This window comes from Taeniopygia guttata, chromosome 1, assembly GCF_048771995.1.
Source record: "Taeniopygia guttata chromosome 1, bTaeGut7.mat, whole genome shotgun sequence".
Taxonomy (NCBI): domain Eukaryota; kingdom Metazoa; phylum Chordata; class Aves; order Passeriformes; family Estrildidae; genus Taeniopygia; species Taeniopygia guttata.
The window spans coordinates 26,989,494-27,011,774 of NC_133024.1; the positions used below are offsets into that span (position 1 = coordinate 26,989,494).

Consider the following 22,281-nt stretch of genomic DNA (forward strand, 5'->3'; position numbering starts at 1 on the left):
ACACATGATTTAAGCAGAAGTAAGTACGCAAGGTGCGAAAGCGATAATAAATCCTGCTTATGCTTGTATGCATCCGTGTCCATATAACAGTGATAATCATGCAAGGGACTGGAGTTTAAGACAGAGAGTACAATGCCCAAGTCACATAAAGAATATCTTCAGTTTGAAATGTTTTCTCTTTAGGGTGGTTAAGCACCTAAGTACGTCATGTATCTCGAGAATGTTGGATCTCTCAACTTCTGTTCAAATCAATCATCTCCTTTGATAAAAGCAAAGGCTTTGCTAGCTAAGTTACCAGTTAGGAGAGTCTGGCAGTACAGTATGGCCCAGTGAGGATCATCAAATTCAACACCCATCAGCTGGAAGACTATAGAAATAGTGAATAATTTAATAGCTTACTGTCCAAAATGAACATACCAACAACTAGAAACAACAGTGAAGTGTAAATTAATCCAACACAGGGAATTCAGGATGAAAGGGCTGGGAAAGTACCTTCAAATCCTGTGATTTATATGATGACATGAATGTAACCAAAGGGATTTGGATGTTTATATTTCTTAATAACCTAGAGCAGACTTTTGATACTACCTAAGGGTATTTATGTAGTCTTTGGGATTGTTTCCCAGCGTATGTCATGGTGGTGAGCACACTCCAAGAAAAGGTAACTGCAGAAGTGATTATGGTTGGAGAAGTGAATGTATTCTTGGTTTGATAAAGGGACTGTTATAAAGTAGCTTCATTTAACACCAACAGCTTACACATGAATAACACCATACACAATGTATTGTGAACATTGTATGAAATACACTATGTATGTCAGAATACATTCTGAAAGCCATGTATTGTTCCATAAAAATTGTCTACTTAAGATACATGTGCTTTACCTCCAAAAGTGAGTTGATAAATCAAGACAGTTTACATCAGTGTCTCTCAAAATGCAGTCTACATTCTAGGACCAAAATTGCAATTTTTACTGCTGTTTTTTTTTTCCTCAGAATTAGTAAGTGTTTGTATGTTTGCAAATATAAATAAATAAAGTAGTTCCAAGATAAGTTCCAGCTCTTAATTATGCAATGTTTAACACTCACAGTTGTTCCTAACCATGAAACTGAGGTCTGAAGTTAGGCTTAACTTGTATAGTAGGCTATAATTATATACAAACAAGAATGTGAAAATGGGAAATTCTGCAAAGGTTTATTTGGCAGCTTTAAAATCTTGCCCCAAAATTCCTGCTATTAGAGAGGATCATCAACCAGAAATACAAAGAATGGAAATTGTATCAATTAAAATCATTTTACCAGTAGTAAAATAATGCATGAGCTCGTGAACTCTGGCCAAGCGTTTAGTGTTGTTTTCAGTTGAAGGAGGGGTGAAATGGATAAGTTCTGTAAGAGGCAGTTTATCCATCATTTCATGCTCAATCTTTTCTGGATTGAAGTTCTCCTGGACCTGGAACAAAAATCAAAGTACCAGAGTTAAAGTAAACTTTCACGCTATTGACTTTCCAAAAATTATGTTTGAATAAAGAATAATGTCTTCTTTCTACAGCAGAAGACATTAGCATGTGCTTAAGCCAGTTGGACATAAACTTATATTTGAACATGTGCCCACAGTGTGGTTTTGAATCATGGTGTCAGACACTGTAGGCAGAAAAATATTAGACACATAAGAGAATGACTGACAGCACAATAACAGACATTTGTTAGAAGTTATTGGCCTATGCTAGCTAGACTTAAAAATACAGAAATATGTCTTGATCTGTTCAGACTGGCAGCAGGTACCTTCCATGTATCTTTCAGCTGGTCTGTGCTACTTTTTATAGTAATGAAATCAAGAAACTTATTGATCAGTCTGTGAAGAGAGGCATCCCTCTGTATCCAAGGATTTATTTTTTCAGACGTCATGGTATCTTTCAGTTTCACGCTTTTTAGTATTACACACTTATGGTACCTTTGTCTTCAACTGCCTATTACAAATGTTTGTCCTCTACTCTTTCCTCGAATATTGTGCTGTATCCTGAATTTCCTCTTCAGCAAGTATATAAAATACATCAAGAGTATGTCTGCTAAATGCATCTCTTACATTGATTACTCGGTCCTTCCTTCGGCTTGAATACATCCAATGTGTCAAACTTGAATTGTTTCTGAGTAGTTTTAATCAATGGTTGTCAAAGTATTCCCCTGATAATTTGTAATCCATGAAGCCAGGCAGACACACCTTAGCTGTGAAATCTAGAGGTGTATTATCACTTCTATTATCCTTGGTGAATTTTTAAAGTTTAATGGTAAAACTACTCCTTGTCTTTGGAAAAATTCAAGATATTCACAGTGATTTTTTAATTCAGAAAGTCGGGAACTATTACTTCGCAATAATCCCAAACTATGCAGTCTCTGAACCTTTCTGCCTTTGATAGAATTTGTTAGAACTTGGTTACATGCTGTGCTGCAACTATTTTGCTAACATGAATACATTTGTTGTGTTCATTAGTAACCACTATGTATTTTCTTCTACTTCTCAGCATTTTAGCATTCAGTCTAATTCTCCATGCTAAATCACTGTTAACTAGTTAGCAACTCATTTTCCATAGTACCATCAGTGTTTAAAAGCAAATCAGCAGTTCTGTAATATCTCTCATCCATGCCAAAGGCTAAACATTCTCATTAATAATGCAAATAAATCACTGACATCAGTATGTTTGTGCTCTGTGTTTGTGAGGTGCCCTCCAACAGTAACTCATTGTTTCTTAAGTAAACTAAACATGTGCTGGTGTGTCCAGCTCAGTAGAAAAAAATATATAAAATATGCTGTCCTGTTGTGTAAAAACACCACTCCTCCCCTTCTAGTGCACTGAGCATTCATTATTACCTGTGAACTTTGGAAATATTTGTATATAAATAAGTTGCACTGTACCTTCAGCAGGTGTACCCGCTGAGCCAGAGTATCATGGTAGTTAAATAAGAGAGGGTACTGGGGGGTGACAGTCTCTTGTTCACCGTATTTAGGAGAGAAGTAGTCATACAGATTCTGTTTAAAAATAAAAGGAAGCAGCATTAAACCCCAATAATGAGATTTGTCATTTTAGGAAATGAACGAAAGACAACACAAACCTTTTTTTCACTCATAGGAAGTGAAAGAGAAGGAAGGACAGAGATTATATGATCTGCAATGGCACGATGCAGCTCATTTGCCTGAGACTCTGTTGCCACCAGACTTGGTGGTGGAAGGTCTTCTTCACTTGCAATAACCTGGCAAATACAGCATATGTTAGCTTCCATCACAGTGTGACTGCTGCTTAACTTTACCTGAAATACCAGGCAAATCCTACTATAAGCTAAGAACACACCAAAAATTCTGTGAGGGAAGAAAAACCTAATTTTTTCTACAAGTAGCAAAAACACAATTTTCCAAGTAAGTTCCTGCATAAAGCAAGGACTGTGGAAAACAGAATCAAATGTTTCCCCTATTAGTTACTTTTGAAAAGATAAGAAGAAAAATATTTCCAACTTGAAATGTTACAAATTCTGTGTTAAGGAGAACAAGTAATTAAAACCTGATTGTTTATTAGGTGTTGGACTTTGAGTATTCTTACCCAGTCTATTTTCAGGCTAAGTTACAAAAAGAAAAATCCCAAAAATGATGCTGAAATGTTACTCCTTAAAGAAGGATTTCCAAAAAATATTGCGTGTCTCTTCTAAATCACAGATTGTGCCTGAATTCAACAGAAGTCAGATCTACCTAGCACTAGCATTGATGCTCTTATGTTAAGCTTGATCTAAGACCTTTGAACTGAGTAAACTAACAAAAGTTCGGTATCAATAACACTCCTGAAGGACACGAAAACTTGTTATTGACTTGGATAAGAAATTACACCTTTCTCCTCATTTGATTATATTTGTCTTCAAAAATTAATTATGGAGTAACACTACATATATATGTGTATATATACACATATATATGTAGTGTTACTCCATAATATATTTATATATATATTTATGTAGTGTTACTCCATATATATATATATATACAGGGTAAGTGCACAATATGAAAGAAAATCAAAGTTTGGAGTTTTGACTCCTTTGTATTGAACCTCCTTGCTCAGTGCCTCAATGCACAGCCTCATATATTAGGTTTAAACAGATGGACTTGTTGATCTTTGACGATTCATTCTATTAGGTCTAGGCCAAAATAGCCACGGAAATTAAAAAGAGAACATTCCCACCTGTTCCAACATGCAGCTCAACATTAAGGGTACAGAACAGTACTCCTCAGGAATTTGATTCAGCAAGTCATTGTAATACCTCATGTCCACAGAACAAAACAGAACAGAAGTTTCTTCTGCTGTATTAAGAGATAAAACATTAAGATATGTTTGTTCAGAAATGCCAATTTATAGTCCAAGTCAGTTCTGCAAGTCTGCAGATAATGCAAATCTGGGAGGAGCTGTTGGCTCTCCCAAAGGCAGGGAGGTCCTGAAGAGAGACCTTGAAAAAGTAGAGGGCTGGGCAATTATCAACCCTATGAAGCTTGAAAAGCAGAAGTGTTGGATTCCATGCCTGGGATGAGGCAACCCTGGATGTACAGACAGACTGGGGAATAAGATGCTGGAGAGCAGCACCACAGAAAGCAACCCAGGGGTCCTGTTTGATGGAAAATTGATTATGAGCCAGTCATGCCCTGGCAGCCAGGAGGGCCAACTGTGTCCTGGGGTGCATCAAGCACAGCATTGCCAGCCGGACAAGGGAGGGGACTGTCCTGCTCTGCTCTGCACTAGGGCAGCCTCACCTTGAGTAAGGGGACTTTTAGGTTGGGTATTAGAGAAATTTTTCCCAGAGGGTGGTTGGGCACTGGAACAGGCTCCACAGGAAAGTTGTAAAAGCACTAAGCCTGTCAGTTCAAGAATCATTTGGAAAATGGTTTAAGGCACATGCTGTGATGTCCTATGCAGGGCTAAGTCTGACTCAGTGATCCTTGTGGGTCCTTTCCAACTCAGAGTATTCTGTGATTCTGTGAACCTTCAGAAAATATTTATTAAAAGAGTCTTACAAAGTTAGAGACCAAACAAAATTACTGAGATCTTTTAAATCTGAATTTGTCTAGGAATAGATAGAAAATGGGATTTTTTAAAGAATTTAGTTATCACCACCCAGATACTTCCACATTTTGTTCACACAATATCTTCAGCTAACTGCACAAATCATTCTGAGGATTTGTGCTGTCTGATGAATGAATGGTTCAGACAGATGCTTTAACCCTTTAAACATACTCTCCGACGAAACTGCTGTTGGCAGAATTTCTTCTGGTTTCCCTTTTTTCTTTGTAGGTAACATCCGTGGTGCTGGTTGCTCCTAAGTAAATGAAAGTTAACATAAAAAAATCAGAAACCATAAAACAAATGGGTATTGCTCTAATAGGTGGGAGAACTTAATTTAATTTTGCTTTGGTTACTCATCCTAGACTAAATGCTAAACTTAACTGGAACAAGATAGTAAGAATGTAGCACACGTTCTAATAAACTACTTTCTTCTGTCTACTTAACCTTTTGCCTACTACAAATAAAATAAGGAAATAGATCTTGCATAGAACAAATAATCTATTTTTTTTTTTTGACAGTTCACAGATCTGTAACATTGCATAGTAGCTCTGTGCAGGCATATTGAGTTTTCAGACACAAGAATGTATCATCAGACACTGTTTAAGAAATTTCTACACCTTGATGCTTTATGCCTATAGGACCCTTCCAATTTCCTTTTTCTGTTTCCTCAATGCTCAGCTATTTTTTTTTCCATTTTTTTGAGTTTTAAATGCTAAAACCAAAAATACAACTTTCATTCACTGAAAATTATTCACAGAGTGATGGTCCAAGGGGAATTTTTGAGTCAAAATTAAAGACAGGCAATTCTACCCTATAAGTAGTTCTTTTCAACAAGAAGAGAAGGGTCCTTGCCTCAACTGAAGGAGGTTGTGTTGATTTGCTCTCTGGTAACACAGGCACATTAATTAACTTGGTATTTTCCAAGTAGTTACAATACTGTCTTCTCCAGTCCAGGCAGTCATACATCAAACAAGCAATGTGTTCAAAGAGCACAGTACCAAATGCAAGCTATGAGAGAAAATCAGAGACAAAGGATGAAGAGCGTGTATAAAATGTCATGTAACTTAGTGACAGCTGTCATTAGCTCTTTAACCAGCAGATCTACATCTTTTCATAGATTTTCCAAAAGACTTTTTCCTCCACCAATTTAATATGTTTTATAGAGTTATTCTAAAACCTCCTTCATTTTATTTGCCTTAACAGTGCCACAGCACAGTAAGGACTGTTTATTGCCTAAATGCTGTAGTTGTTAAAAAGTCTAACTTGTCTTAACAGTAACTGTTCAAGATCTGCTGTCTTGCAGTTGGAACTTAAGAGGTTTTTTTTCGATGGGAAGGAATAGGAGACGAAATTTAAAGTAATTTGCAATGTATGTATGATTTACTAGTGATCAACCTGTAGCATATTTGCAAGGTCAATAATTTCCTTGCTCTAGAAGGATAAAAAATAAAACACTAACCAAGTAATTAATATCATCTCATATTATTTTCTTTCTTTCTGTTGCCCTTTGAAAACAAAGAAAGCCTCAAGAATGGCATTCTGAAATCCACAGCTGTGGGTGAAGGAACGTCAGCATAGTGCCCAAATGTCCAAAAGGAGAGCACTGTATCTGCAAAAATCTGTCAAGGTAAGAGTCATGGTTCTTGAGGTCATGTACTGTGGTTTTCACCAAAGTTTGGGAGGAATAAAAAGAATAATAGCAACTGCTATTTTAAATACTAAATGTTCTTGTACAAATCCCAATACCCTGTAGGAGACCACTTGAAACACTCAAGTTTCAGCAGCTTTAATGGATGTATTCTTCCCCTGTACATCCTGCACTTTGTGGAAAGGATGGAATTATAACTTTTAAATTATTTCTGTAAAAAAAGCCCTTTTCTGAGTTATTCTTTCACTTTTGTGAATTTAGGGCAAGTCTCTTGTACTAAGAAGTTTGCCTCTAAGAGGTGGCTAACAACATTGAATTTCTCGATTTTAAATTTATAAAATAGAACACAGTGAAGAAGCACAACTGACATTAGGCACTAAGAATAATAACAAATCCTTAAGAATTATTGAACATCTGCTTTCCTCAACTCAGTGCCTCTTTATGACACTGGGAAACAGGCAATCCAAATGCAAATACTTGACTCCATTTTCATAACATTTAAAGACTGGAAGAGACACTTGGAAAAGCAATTCTATTTGTGAAAACAAAATGTTCATTAATATTCTTGCACCTTTGTTTTCCTAGTTCAATATTCTTCTGAAGAATGGGGTGTTAGTATAACACCTTTTCATCCATTTATTTGTATATGGTAAGGTATCACTAGAGCCCATAAAAGTTTTATATAAAATATTGGAATGTTTTCAATGCGGTCTTTTAAACAAAACAAGATTTTTTACAAATTCATAAGTAAAAAAACCCTGCTACTCAATGGGATCCAAGCAAAGTTTAGCATAATTGCAATTTTGTGATTCAATTTGCCTGCTCTCTCCTCAGGACATAGATGTTTATCAAAAGTTTTTCAAGTCTAACCATTAGTGACTCTTCAACAAAGTAAATATTCTTAAAAGTATTTTCCATTCCAAAGATCTCAAATCTGAGATCAGAGACTACTTGCAGTATGCAATACTCTGTCATTTTTATATTAATGTCTAATATTTTGCTCCAAGAATTTTCCTCCTGTGTGTCTTGCACTTCAGAGATGCAGCAAGTTTTGACTCAGAGATTCTCCAGAAAGTCCGGAAGAACGGACTTACTTTATTCCACCTATGATTTCAGAACTTATATGCTCCCCCCCGTTCCTTAAAAAACTAACAAGCTTTCTTACTTCTGTAGGGCTCATGAAATTGTAACTCCAATCTGTCAAAATCTGTTTCGGTGACAGATGGTTTTTCCTTAATTTCAACTATAATATTGGCACTTGCAAGATATTGAAAAGTAGAAACCCTGTAAGATGTGATTGTAGGGAAGATAAAAACTGTTTTCCCAAATGAGGCTTGGCACTGTAAGATTATATAAAGAGTATAATGATAAGTAATGTCATAAGTAGCAAGCCTACATGATTCCTCAATTAAGGCATTTTCAGTGAATGCTTTGGAAACCACAGGGAGTTGTATGTATACAGAATCTACTGTACTACAAATAAGGGTTAAATGAATGTAGTTTAACCCTAGAAAGTCCTTTAAGCCTAATAATGCAGACTACAAATACAATAGGTTAAATTATAGCATGTTGCCTTATTTCGTTTTAGCAGTTTGTATTTTTTACTGCTGACACTGTAGATTGAGAAATACTGGACTCTTTTACCCCACTATATGTGAGAATCTAGGATAGAAAACATTTCTAATGATTGACTTTCTCCTTCAGTGCCTGGTAATAGTCTTGACTCAGCAGGTTATAATGAGTAATAAGTTAAAGCCATGTTTTGGACAAAAAGAAGCAGAACTGTGTATGATAAAGCAACATCATACATCAAAAAAATATTCTTGCATTCAGCTATTTTTTCCTCATGTGACTATTCTGAAGTGCAGAAAGTAGGCCTGATGTTATGAGGACAAAAATATAACTTCTGTGTTATTTCATACACACATATGACTCTTAAACTAGATGCAAACTGGGTCTATAAAGATGCTGAATAACTTTAAAACCTCAAACTATTTTACAACTCTTCTGCTGTGGCCTACAGTATTAAGAAACTCCAAATCAGGCATTTTTATTCAAAGGACTCCTTGCAAACAGATGCTGAATGAAGTTGTTGGATACACAGGAAATAATTTTTGTTTAAGATTTCAAATATACTAACTACTGTGGTTCTGTTTCAGAGAAGACTTGAGATTAAATTCCTAAAGTGTTCTTCAAAGTTACAAATGCTAAAGCATTTGTAAATACACTGTAAAACCAGAATGTACTGACCAGCATTTCACTGTCTGACCAAACAGGGGGAAAGTCACTTTCCTTAACTAGGTAATGAAATCTGGCAACATCAAGGAGACTTGATCCATGCTTTCCACTGTTCAGAACAGGATCCAGGAACTTCCAAAATGTTTCCAGGTCTTTCTTAGCCTCATCTTCCTTTTTTTTCTCTGCTTCTACATCTAAAATATATAAGTATTTGACAAATCATGGTACAATGTCTCCCTTTAACATAAAGCACAAATCATGCATCAGTCTTCTCTAAGTATTGTTAAAGTATTTCCATCCTCAGAGTCTCAGCAAATATCTGACACCCAACTTGGGGATTAAAAAATACCCCTACTTATATCTTGCCATCATCTTCTATTCCAAGTACAGTCATTGATCCTGAAAGGGACCTGAGGGTCTCATCCTCTGCTCAAGCAGCATCACCAAGAGCAGACTGCCCAGGACCATGTCTAGATGGCTTTTGAGTACCTTCAAGAATGAAAACTCCATGACCTCTCTGGGCAATCTGTGACAGTGTTGTCACCCTCACAGTAAACAAGTGTTTCTTTGTCTTCAGGTAACACCCCGTGTTCCAGTTTTGCCATTGCCTCTTGTCCTGTCACTGAACACCACTGAGAAGAGCCTGGCTTCCTTTTCTTTGCACATTCCTTTCAGGCATTTATACACATTGATGAGTTCCTTCCAGGCTCTTTCTTCTCCAGAGTAAACATCCCCAGCTCTCTCAGTCTCTCCTCATATAAGAGATGCTCTAGTCCTTTGAACATACTTGTGGTCGTTTGATGGACTCTCTCTGGTAGCTCTATAGCTCTCCTGTACTGAGGAGTCCAGAACTGGACACAGACCTCTAAGTATGGCCTGACCAGTGATGAGTACAAAAGGAAGTTCAAATCCTTTGACCTGATGCAGCCTTGGATACCACTAGCCTTGTTTGCTACAAAGGCACAGGGCTGGCTCACATTCAGCTTAGTGCCACCACCCCTGAGTCCTTCTGTGCAGAGCTGCTTTCCAGCCAGACAGCCCCCACCATGAACTGGTGCAGGACTTAGCCCTTCCTGAATTTTATGAGGTCCTGCCAGACCATTTCTCCATCCTGTTGAGGTCCCTCTGAAAACCAGCACAATTCTATGGTGTTTCAGCCATTCCTCCTACTTTTGTATCATAAGAGTACTTGCTGAGAGAACTATCCTGATCACTAACAAAGATGTTCAGCTGGACTCATACCACAAACCCCCTCTGATACCCTCTAGGCCAGGACATTCAGCCAGTTTTCAATCCAACCCAGTGTTCGCTTAGCCAGCTCCTTTATGAGAAGACAGTGCCAAAGGTCTTACTGAGTCAGGGCAGACAATACTGCTTCCTCCTCCTCTACCAAGACAGTAATTTTGTCATAGAAGGTTATCAGGTTGGTTAAGAATGACTTCCATTGGCAAATCCATGCCAAATGACCAACTCCTTGTCTTTTATGTGCCTGGAAATGTTTCCAGGATTAGTTATTCTGTCATCTTCCCAGAGACTGAGAAGAGTCTGAGTGGCCTTTACATTCCTGAGTCATTCCTGCCATTTCTCAAGATAGGAGTGATATCTTCCTCCAGTCTTCAGGCACATTTTCCAAATGCCTGTTTTTTCAAAAGTAATTAACAGTGGCCTTGCAGTGACATCACAGCCAGCCCCTCAGTATGCCTGAGTGAATCCCATCAGGTCCCATGGACTTATGCGTGTCCAGTTTGTTTAAGTAATCCCTAACGCAATCCTTTTCCACCAACAGACTTTCTCCAGACTTTCACCCTGTACCTGGGGCCTGAAAATTCCAAAGACAATTCATGATCATAACCCATTTTTCTTCTTTCAAAGACTTTTAGCCAGTCCTTATAGGTAGGCTGTTTTCTAGATTGAATAGAGTTTATTGGTATTTTTTTGTATTGTAGAATCCATAATTCTATTCTCATGACAGCCAAATAGCAGGAAATAACCACCTCCCTTGATCTGCTGGCTATGTCACTACAGCTCAAGATAGCCAGCCATCACTGATGACACATATTTAGCTTGTTGCTTACTAGCATCCCAGTTAAAAAAAGGTGGCAACAGCCTTGGGATAGCTGAATATAATTACAGAGCATTTTTCTGTGGCATATTCTCCTGTGGCTGGGGCCATAGTCCCAAAGCAGCCAACTGTTCACTTTCCCTGAAATTACCAAATGAGCCAAGTTTTCTTACCAGTACACTTCCTAACAATTCACAGAAGTATGCATTTGATAAAATATTCTTTGGTGGCCACTGTGGCTGGAAACTCTGCCTGCTTGGCCAGTCCCTCTTTCTACTGTCCAGTTTTTACACTGGGAAACCATTTGGTTTGGTGGCCAACCAATGGCAATACTACTTTGGCACTAGCAAACACAGCTGCTCATAGCTGGCATGCACAACACAAGGCATGGAGAAGGAGAAAAACACAGCCAGAACAGTCATTCCCTGGATATAAAATTATCTACTTTTTACATATATTTTTTAGTGATCAGATTACCTTCAGGTAAAATTGAAGATTGTCTTTCAAGTTTAGTTGCTTCTAAGTATAACTCCAATGGTTTGTAATTCTCAGAAGAAATTTGAATTACACTTGAAATGTTAATCCCAAGGTCAGTCAAGACAGGCAACAACTGAAGATTGGGGAAACCCAGAATGATAAAGTAATAATGAGCGCCATCATCTGGTTCATCATCTGTTCAAAACACAAATTGGAGTAAGAATATTCATCAGCTAAACAAAATAAATTTTTTGCTTGACTATATGGGGTAATGCAAATGAAGGTCAGAGAAACAGTTCTTTTATACTCCCATTGGGAAAATTACATATAAATTCAAAAATTATGTGCATAAGACTCAGGTCTTCTGGACCAAACTGCCTAGGACACAGCAGGAAGAATACAAGTCAGAAGTAATAACTGTTTGGAGAAGGACCAGGAGAAACACTGCAGAAGCTGATTATAATCAGAATGTTGTAGCAGCATTTCTGTAATTGCTCATCTCAAAGGAGTTTAGTGTCAGGACATATCCACATGCTTTAATGGTAGTTTAAACTATCCAATTTCATCCTGCATAAAGCTGGACATGGAGCATACAAAAATTACTGTATCTTACATGGAAGATTACCCAAGTCATAATAATTTCAAAGGATTAACATACAGGTATCAGCTGACTCAGTGCTGACTCCTCCCTACCCAGCAGGTTCATGTTCACTAGGTGTAATTCTTGGCAAAATCCTCATTAGCTGGTAATACCAGCTCACACTAGTCCTTTTATGTGGCAGGGGCGTGTCCAAATTCATATTAAAATGCAGATGAGGAGTTTCACTGAGTACCTATTCTATTTGGGCTTATCAGTTATGTAGAAATATGCATAGCAACATTTCAGTACCAAAGCAAAAGGTTAAGAATGATATAAGTAGAAATGAACTCTCTAGAAGCTCTAGAGTTGTGTGGCTTCCTTTTATGCCTTATGGAGAAATACAGGTAGTTAAGACAGGTATCAGGTATTTAATTCATCCAGGGCAGTTATTTATCCTAATTTAACAGAAACTGTCTGCTGGAGGTCCTGTATCTCTCCATCAATGCTGAAACACATAGAGTTAGTGCAGACAAACCTACACTAAAATCATAGCTTTATACTCTGTTTAGCATTAAGATCCTTTCTTATGCTTACTAACACATCACATGTCCAAGTGCTTTACTGACTCCTCAGCTTGTGGGACTCATTTATCCACGGAAGAAAAAAACATAGCCTGGCACTGACATCTGCCTGTGCTCAGATATATGGCCAGGGCTGTGCAAATGCTGCTACCACCTGGAGCAGCAGGCTCTCTGTTGCTTGTAATATCAGCTAAACATAAAATAACACAGAAACTTAGAGATAGACTGACTGAGGAAGCAGCCACCACGATCCAGCACATATATTGAATAAAGCAAAAATCAAAACCATAAGAAAACTAGCTTATTATTTCACTCCTAGTACTGAAAATGAAGCACATAAATTTATGTCTCAGTTACTGCAGGAAGAAAAAGTATAAGCATATACAATTACTGAACATTAATTATTTTTAACAAAAAAGACAGGTGCCTGCACAGTCACTTAGAGAGATCCAAAAATTCCAATGCATATATGCTGAAGACTGCCTGCCATTTGAAAATAATTATGATTATGCTAACAACCATGACAAGTGCATAACAAGCAGTCAGCTCTGATTATCAGTGACTAGTCCATATGCAAAAGAGGAAAGACAACAATACAAGTAATTTCAATATTACTCAAAAGCAGAAATATTTAATTTCAGAAAGGTAATAATGTATTAGGGATGAACGATAAAATGACTGCTAGCTACCAGAAACAGATATAGACTGTCTTTGAATTTAAGGCATGTTCTTTTTTTTTTTCCCCTCTTTCTTTATACAGCTATATTAGAACAAATATAAAGAGGGGAAGCTTAGATTGGATGTTCTGAAAAATTTTTTCACTGACAGGGTTGACAACTCTTTCAGCCATGTTTTAAACTACAGTATAAGGAGAAAGCCACCTTTGGATACTGACACATTTAATTATTCTGAAATATTTTTCCAGGCTAAGTTTTCTGTAGGATTTGTTTGGCAACTTTCTTGTAGTCGTACATATGCCCAAATATTTTGATGTTGACATGACACATATAACTTATCTGTATTTTACTTCTTGGATTTCACAATCCATCCTAACACTGAGCATAACACAATGCCCTCTTCAAATGAAAAGTGTTAAAATTTTGATATTGACAAATAGATCTTGACTTTTCAACATGGAACAAAACAAAGTATTCCAAAGGTTTATCAGGAGTATATCATCATGTTTTACATACCAATGTATTTGTCTTTCACTTCCTCTTCTCCCCGTTGTTTCAATTTGGTGTCCTTTTTAACAGGGGTTGCCACTGACTTTTTTCCTTTACTGTCTTTTCCACTTGTCTTCTCAGGAGGTTTAGCTTTTTCTTTTTCTTTCACTTTCTCCTTTTCTTTTATTTTCTCTTTTTCTTTTTCTTTTACTTTCTCTTTTTGCTGCTGTCCTGACTGACAAGATGAATAAATAAAGTTCTCATTAAAACCTTTGTGTAGAACAAAGGTCAGACTGTTGTAAAACTTTAGGTGTTCAATTTTTTTATTTTCACACTTTTCCTTTTCAGCTGCTATAATATTCATGTGGTGGAGCTGTCTTGAACACCCTGCTTTTTTCTACTCAACCATATTCAACTATTTATATTATATATATCTTATTCATATATATTATAGATATCTTACTCAGTCATAATGCTAAGACTTCACATTAAAAAGGAACTGCAAGAGATGGGTAGACATTATATATAACAAACTAACAAAATGCACATGGGTAGAAAGATGAGTAAAAAATATCTTGTGCTTTACTTACTTCCCCTACAGCATTTGCATCAGCCAGAAACCTTCCTTGGACTGAGGGGAAATATGGCCAAAATTCAATATCTGTTAATATCTTTAACATCTCTGTTAACACTCTTGACTATGGTGTAAAATGGTACCAGCACTATTTTTCTTTGATGTAAATATCTGTCTAATGTAAACTAGAACCAAGAGTTGTGCGTTCATTTCACACAGGATATTACTCAACCATTCTCATTATCTTCAAACAAAAACACCTACATAAAGCTCTTCCTAGTAATTTAAGAGTACAGGATGAAAAAAAATTTTGTAAGTGTCCCAAAGCCTCACACTATAAATCCAAAAAATTGAGATTCCGTTTGAAATGAAAACAAAACAAAAAAAAAAATTAGGGTAAAATAGGTTCTGTAGAGCAAGAAAGTGTCAACCTTATTTTTACCCATCAGAAATACTACATTAAAACTATGCAAAAATCACATTTCAGGATTATAAAGCTAAATTAATTAAAATAAAAATCTTAACCTACAGTTACAATCCTGCTGATGTCACTTTAATGGCTATTAAAACAATTAGAAAAGCCCTTAATGCAAATGAAAGAAGGCAGTTAACTCTATATAGTTGCTTTCCCTAGATCCAGCTAAAAGGCAGACTTTCCAGCTGTGGAAGTTGTATTTAGTTCAAATTCAAAATCAAAACAGAAGATCTTTTCCTGCTTTTCCCTTCCTTCTTGAATTTCCTTTCTGTAAAATTCAGAAATGTCTTTGACAGAATCTTGAAACTTTTTCCACTGTGTAATGAAGGATTTGGAGGTTTTCATTATTTTCTTTCAAATTTGTTTCACCTTTGACATTTCAAATTAGAAATTTTGATAGTACTTTTTTGAATTCTAAGCTGATGAACACATCAAACAGATGATACAATCATCATGCCACAAAGTTCACAATCAACTTGATCTATTGCATCTGCATAATTTTAAGTAATTCTTAAATAAACAGAGACATTTCTGGACTTGCCAAGATTCTAATGAAGAACATTACTTGACCTAAATACTTTAGAAAGTAAAAGCCTCTCTTTTCTTGGACTATTTCCTTTTCCTTTCAATGTCATATTTCTCCTTCCCTACAAGGTGCAGCTTTTTGTGGAGTTTCTAATAATTCATGAACTTCTGCAATTTTGTTATTTTAAGCTTCACATTTCAAAATTTTACTACCTCAAACAGTTTTCTAATTCAGAGACACTTCTTTTCTGCATAATATTTATGCCTGTCGGCTTATGACAAGCTCCTGCTCCTAATGAAATACAGAAATTTCCTAATGCCTTATTTTTGGTTATTTACATGTTGTATTAGTTCTGCTGATCCATTCTATTAACTGGTATCTATTTAAGAAAAAGACCCAAGGACAGATATGTTTGCTTTCTGAGAACTGATCTGTGAGTAAAATCCTGTTTTCAACACCCATATTGTTGGCAACAGAACTTGTATTTTACAAGCTGGTTGGAAAGGATTAAAAATTCTATGGCAGCCAATTTAGAGATAGAACTCTAAATTAGAAGTCAGTTTCTGCCCACTCTGTATTACAGAGCATCCTCATATCCAACAGCCTCCCAGTTCTTGATTCTGTCTTTCAACGGCTCCACTCGTGTTTGCCTGTCACACATTGATATAGACACAATTCAAAGGAGGTGACAACTTTTGCAGACAGTTTGGCTAAAACAGAGAAGTAACTGTAAGTGCCAGAGACTCTTCAACACTCAACATTGACTATCCTCCAATTAACTGTGAAAATAAAATTACAGTTACAAGACTAATTTTGCTAAATCAAAGCTCTAAAGATTCCATTTTAATATTAAATTGCCATTAAACTTCAATGTTTTGTTTGACAGTTTACTTACAAGAGTTGACTGCTATCTAAGAAAAAACCCATTTTTTCTCAATTCACTGTTAACAATCTATTCTACAGCTTCAGCCTCTTGATTTCTTTTCAGATTGAAAACACATTATTTTTCTCATATTCTTCATATATTTCTGTGGTTTAAATTATCATTTCTGAATAAATTGACTTCTGTGGAAATAGGACACAATTTTAATGGAATCACCTAGCATTTAATGTTCTTGCGATTGTGTGCTACACTTCATCCGCCAACTACTCCCACAAATAAAATTATTGATAAAGAAGTTTACAGATTTTCAGCTATACAAAGTCCATTAAACTATTTTATGCTTGCATCTTTTACACACACAGACTGCTTAGGTCTCCATATCATCACACTCTACATTATAGTTTTTGATCAATTAACAGGGTAAACTTATCTGCAGCATTTGTATGACTTTCTGATAATTAACTGACTTTCTTCAGTTTCATGAATGTTCGTTGGAAAAGGACTATAGCAAAACCAACTCTTCAGTAAGTTGTTGAAATGTACCACTGACAACTCCAAAAGATGTTAATTAGAGGTCTGATTTGTGATTCTGTGCAAGCTTGGTGAAATTCCTCCTAGAACACATAAACTATCTGTCTGAGACAATCTTGGAGCTGGTAGTGGCAACCTTGGAGACAAATGGAAGCAAGTTTTGGGAATACTGGAAAATGTAGTACCTGGTTCAGAGAAGTGGACTTCAAAATATGTACTGTTTTGAGAGAGTTCAGAGGAGAGAAACTTGCATAATCAAAAATGAACAACCATGGCACATATTTGGGTTTCTTTAGTTAAATATGTAATAGATTTCTGTAGAATGGAGCGTAATGTTGTCCCCATACACTGGGAGAACTCAAAGAGATTTAAATGAGAGTAGGGTTGGTAGGATCAGAAACCTTCTTCAAATGCGTGCGTTTCCGAGATGGCTCAGGAATAATATTGGTTGCCATGGAAAAGCAAAGACACAGCACTGGAAAGTTTTAAGAAAAGGTTCAACAAACATCTGCCAGGAATAGCTTATGTAAATGTTATCCTGCCTTAGTGCTGGAGGATGGAAGAGATAATAACTTCTCTAAATTACCTCCAGAGAGCAGACTCATAACAAGAATTCTGTCATAGTCTGCTCTGTGTCTATCCTTGATAACTCCCAAGTAACAACTCCCAATTGGAGGATGGAAGAGATAACTTCTCTAAATTCCCTCCAGAGAGCAGACTCATAACAAGAATTCTGTCATAGTCTGCTCTGTGTCTATCCTTGATAACTCCCAAGTAACAGCTCCCAATACAATTTGAGTATTACACCTTTACTTCTGCAGGGATACATTCAGTAGAAGTCTGTTCCCAGCTCTGTTTTCTTTTGGTCGTAACACTCAGCAAAGCCATGACTAGTTCTCATTCTAGCAAAGACTTCTTCCATAGTGTTTTTATTTTCTTCCCCCCCCCCCCTCAAAATTCTCACTGGTATTTGAGTAATTGAGAACTTCATCCACAAAATCTAATCAACTTTAAAAATATTCCTGATCACATTTTTCTTTAATTACAGTTCCAGAAAGCCAAAGATGAGAAGAAAGCTGATGGAAGCAACACCATGGAACAGAAGTGTCTTCAAAAATGTGATGTTCCTAGGGCATACTATAGTACCTTCTTTTCCTCTTGTCTTCTCTGAAGATCCTTCTGTTTGAGACAAAGCAATTGAAATTTCAACAGCTTTCCAGTTAGAGTTACAGGAATTTTTTCATCACGGTCCAGAAAGGATTTGGCTAATTCAATCACCTGCAAAGAAAAAAAAAATCACAATAAAACTACTACTTGCATAGTTTTAATACTGCACTCATATTTATTTACGTGCTGAAATGAGGAAGTGTTATCTCACATTGTACCATGTGTGGGTCAAAATGGCCATATTTCCAGAAGAAACAATGTATCAGTAAGATACACCACTATTCTTTGGTTCCGAAGACCTCAAATAAAGTTATATCAGCTATAATATGTGATAAAAATAGAATGGAAAAAACCTTCAATGATTTATGTGAAAGTCAACAGACACAGAGTTCTCACAGGAAAACGTAATTTTCTTTAGGTTTTAAACAAAGAAACAACATGAAGCAACTACATATCATAAAGCAATAAATTAAAAAGCACCTAGCAGATAGCAAATCAAGGGGAATAGTTTCCAGGGCTGTTTACAAAGTGACCAGTGTCTGAGGGACTAGCCCTAAATGAAAGATAAAAACTTCTTGAAGGGAATTTGAGAGGGTCTGTCTTGGTGAAAACACACCCCCTCCCTGTGTAATTCTGATTCTGTTGGTATGCAGCCTAATTGGGGTGAAATAAGGCTATTGAGTTTTCTTAGGGTGATGACAGCAGCGGGAACATACAGCTGCATTGTCCAGATGTGTGGCATTGACAGGCTGTTTTATGACTATGTTTTTTACAGCTTGTTTCCACTAAATTTCATACAACTCACTAACATCTGGGCCATTTTCCTTGGAGCCTCATAACCACTTTATTTACTGTGAAAAAAATAAAATAACATAAAAATACTGTTAAAAAGTTGTTATATGTTTCTTTTCACTTGTGTTGTCTCTGTAATAAAGTTCACCTATGTAGGAAGCGCTGTTGAGGAATAATATAACCATAATATTTTCTTACTTTTGTTTTTAAGCAACCATCAGCTTTATTTATAACCATGGGCTGAATTAGGTGTTACTCAAATGTTCTGACATGTTTCTCTTTTCTCCTCATGGAGCAATTACAGTTGGGCACATATGGTGTCAATTTTGCTTGCTAACATTGAGACAATGAAGGTGCACACTGCATCTCACTGAACTGTGTCTTGTCTAATGCAAACACCACCATTAGCTTTGAGCTTCCATAGATTCTTGCCTAGCTTAGAAAATTTCACTTCTCACCTAAATGTAGCCACTAAAATGCTTCTCTGAATAAAGCAAAGTCAAATCAGAATCCAGACCATTATATGCCAAACCATTGTTTCATGCAAACATAAGCAAGGAGCAGAAAAAGAAATGCCTTAAAATTCAGATCTTTTCCAAGTCACATAACAGGGAGACAAACCAAAACATATACATTTAAAAACCCTTCCAAAGCAATCCTGCTTCTGCAACACAAATAAATCTACTGATCTTAACATACACAAAGGAAGATACATCATTATTAAGATGAGTTTTGCTTTGTATGTTTTGTACTCAAAGTAAGACCAGTCACTAGCTCATAAGCCAATCATATAAGGTTTCTGGAAAGACCCACTGACAACAGAGCCACAGCAGAAAATCAAGGACATGTTAAGAACAAGACTTAAAAATTACCACACACTGTGGGCACACTAGGAGCTACTTGTTATTCCAACAAAAAATAGTCACTTAGAGCTAGACACACAAATCGGTGATCTGGAAGAAAGAGACTTTGGCAGAAATACCACAGTAATTTCCCTCAGAGAGAAAAATTTTCATGAAATTTTTCTTTTTCAGAATAGATGTGTCAGTGAAAATGACAGAAAGTGATGCTTCTCACTGGCCTAATAGATAAGTTGCACATTTCTTGAAACACAATAGAGGGGAAATGGAGGGATTCTGGAAGGATTCCTGGAAAGTGTATATATAGTAACCCAGCTCAATGGCAGTTGCTGATTTAGTGTTCATGGAAGAAGAAAAAAGTGCTTAGATTCATAAACCCCATTCTTCCTGAGAATTTTAAAGCATTTTACCAGTCAAAAGCAATGCATAATAATTATTCCTATTCTGTAGATACAGAATACAGGAATTAAGAGACTTGATGAAATAGAGTGGGTAGGAAGGACAGATTTTCTTATGTGAGCCATGAGAAGTATAACAAAAACTATTTAACAGGAATACATTTCATGACTATGGAAAGAGGTCACACAAATAAAACAAAGACAGAATGAGTGCACTACATTTGGCAATACAAAGAAAGCAAATATCTTTTCATGCAGAAATGCAAAATATGCTTTATACAGGAGGAAATTAAAACCATTCCTAAAGACAGAACATAGATCAATCCATGCACAGTATATAAAAGAAATTAAATTTATTACACATCCATATTTACTTCATCTGTGGTCCTGTGAGTTATGCAGGCACCTGGCATAAACAGTTAAAAATCTACAGAGCCTCAACTGAAAAAAAAAAATACCAAACAAAAACCTCAAGACAAAAACTGGGTAGGAGTACAGAAGGAAGTTTTTCAGATACTATGAAGTGGATTTGTTACAGATTGGTTATACTTCATCCCACCAGTGATGATCTTTTCTGATGTGAGAAACCATGGAAACTTGGATGGACAAACTTAGTTATGCAGGGCCTCTTTTCCTCTAAAGCAAGAGGAAACTTAGCATTCCTCACACAGCAGGGGTCACACTGGTGAAGTGCAGAAAGGCTTTGGTGATGCAGTATTTGATCTCATATGGTGGCAGTATGAACCACGCAGAGATTTAGCTGTCTGGTGCAAAGGGCATGTATTTGGAGCCACCCAAACACTGCATGAGTGCTTGTAAGTGACCCTACATTACTGAGAGATGTCAGCGCCACTGAGGTAGGAGATAGGTCTTAAAAGTTAGGGAAACATTTAAAGCCAGAGTCTTTGTGTTATCTTTCTTTGAAATGCCTCTTTTTCAAGATACAGAACAATTGTGGCTGCCAAATTATAATCAGAAAACCTTCCAAGAGATAAATTAGATTATAAACTTTCACAGCTTTATTACTACCTGGCAGCAGTAACATTGCTCGCTATGAACAGTGGTCAGCCCACTTCACAGTACAGCTCTCCCATACCCAGAGTGAGCTTTCTAAAGCCTTGCCTTCCCTCTTGTTTGTGAAATTGTGAGAAATCCAGACCATCACATATGCCTCAGACTCATTTAACATTTCCTAAAAGAAATATAATAGTTCCTAGAAGAACCAAATAAGTAAAATCCCTTAGTTGCTGACACAGTTCAAGTTAATTTGAAGCAGGATGGTCATCAGTCAAGAGGCTCTATGGATTACACAACCAAGCTGGTAATTACTATTCAGACGTATTTCCCTGAGCAAAATAATAAAAGCACAGGAAAAAAAGTGATCTTGACTTATTACAATCTGCTGTCAGTCTTATGGGTCCTTCACAAGCAACTTTTAAGACTGACTAGAGCACAAAAGCTGCGTGTGTCATAATTTGTTTTTGTATAGAAGACTTCTTTACATATACTATTAAATACTTCTGACTCTGTCATTGTTATTTCATTGACAAAAGCATATTACAAGCAATCATTTTTAAAGAATACCAGGCAGGATCTGAGCTAAGTGAAATAACTTTTTTTTTCAGATGACACCTCCAGTGTGTTGAAAGAATTCAGTTTCTCAGACCATTCACCTAACCTCACTTTAACTCTCAGAACCTCTTCCCACCTATGATGTCAAAATACCACTTGCTTAATCATTATCTTTCACTACTGAATTAATGACTCACTGTTCAAAGAGAGCTTAAGGACTCACATAAATCAAAAAATTAATTCCATATCTGAGCAGAGGTCCATGTAATGCTTATGTATCCACAAGGTAGACTGTAAAACCTAAGATAAGCCAAATGAGTCATCCTTGTTACTCAGTGAAAATGTATTCCAGAGAATGAAAATAATTAAAGTGGATTTGATGATTCCTTGTACCCCATGGAGTCCTTTTCAACTAAACCTACTAAAATGAAGCAATACTGAGCAAATACGAATGCTGTTCATGTGCTAAATATCTTCCTTTTATTGTGAGAACATTTCTCAAAGCAGAAGCAAATGGCTGCTTGTACTCTAGAAAAATAACTTGTCACTCATCTGAGTGAGTCTGTTTTTTTGCCAAAACACAACACAGCTTGATCTGGTTAGCAGAAACCTATTAGAATTATCCATTTTAAGAAGGTCTGTTCTCGAAACCTCTCTCT

General features: G+C 36.5%; 1 protein-coding gene across 1 annotated transcript in view; it reads right to left on the minus strand.

Moving 5' to 3' along the window:
- SPAG17 (sperm associated antigen 17) overlaps positions 1–22,281 on the minus strand; it is an 89,529-nt gene that overhangs the window by 50,557 nt on the left and 16,691 nt on the right. The window contains exons 4-13 of the mRNA XM_072925738.1: positions 17,980–18,111; positions 13,872–14,079; positions 11,518–11,712; positions 8,991–9,172; positions 5,945–6,100; positions 5,264–5,345; positions 4,220–4,338; positions 3,108–3,245; positions 2,911–3,024; positions 1,299–1,449 (exon numbers count right to left, since the gene is read on the minus strand). Of these exons, the coding sequence (XP_072781839.1) occupies positions 1,299–1,449; positions 2,911–3,024; positions 3,108–3,245; positions 4,220–4,338; positions 5,264–5,345; positions 5,945–6,100; positions 8,991–9,172; positions 11,518–11,712; positions 13,872–14,079; positions 17,980–18,111 (1,477 nt within the window). The remainder of the gene's footprint in view (positions 1–1,298; positions 1,450–2,910; positions 3,025–3,107; positions 3,246–4,219; positions 4,339–5,263; positions 5,346–5,944; positions 6,101–8,990; positions 9,173–11,517; positions 11,713–13,871; positions 14,080–17,979; positions 18,112–22,281) is intronic.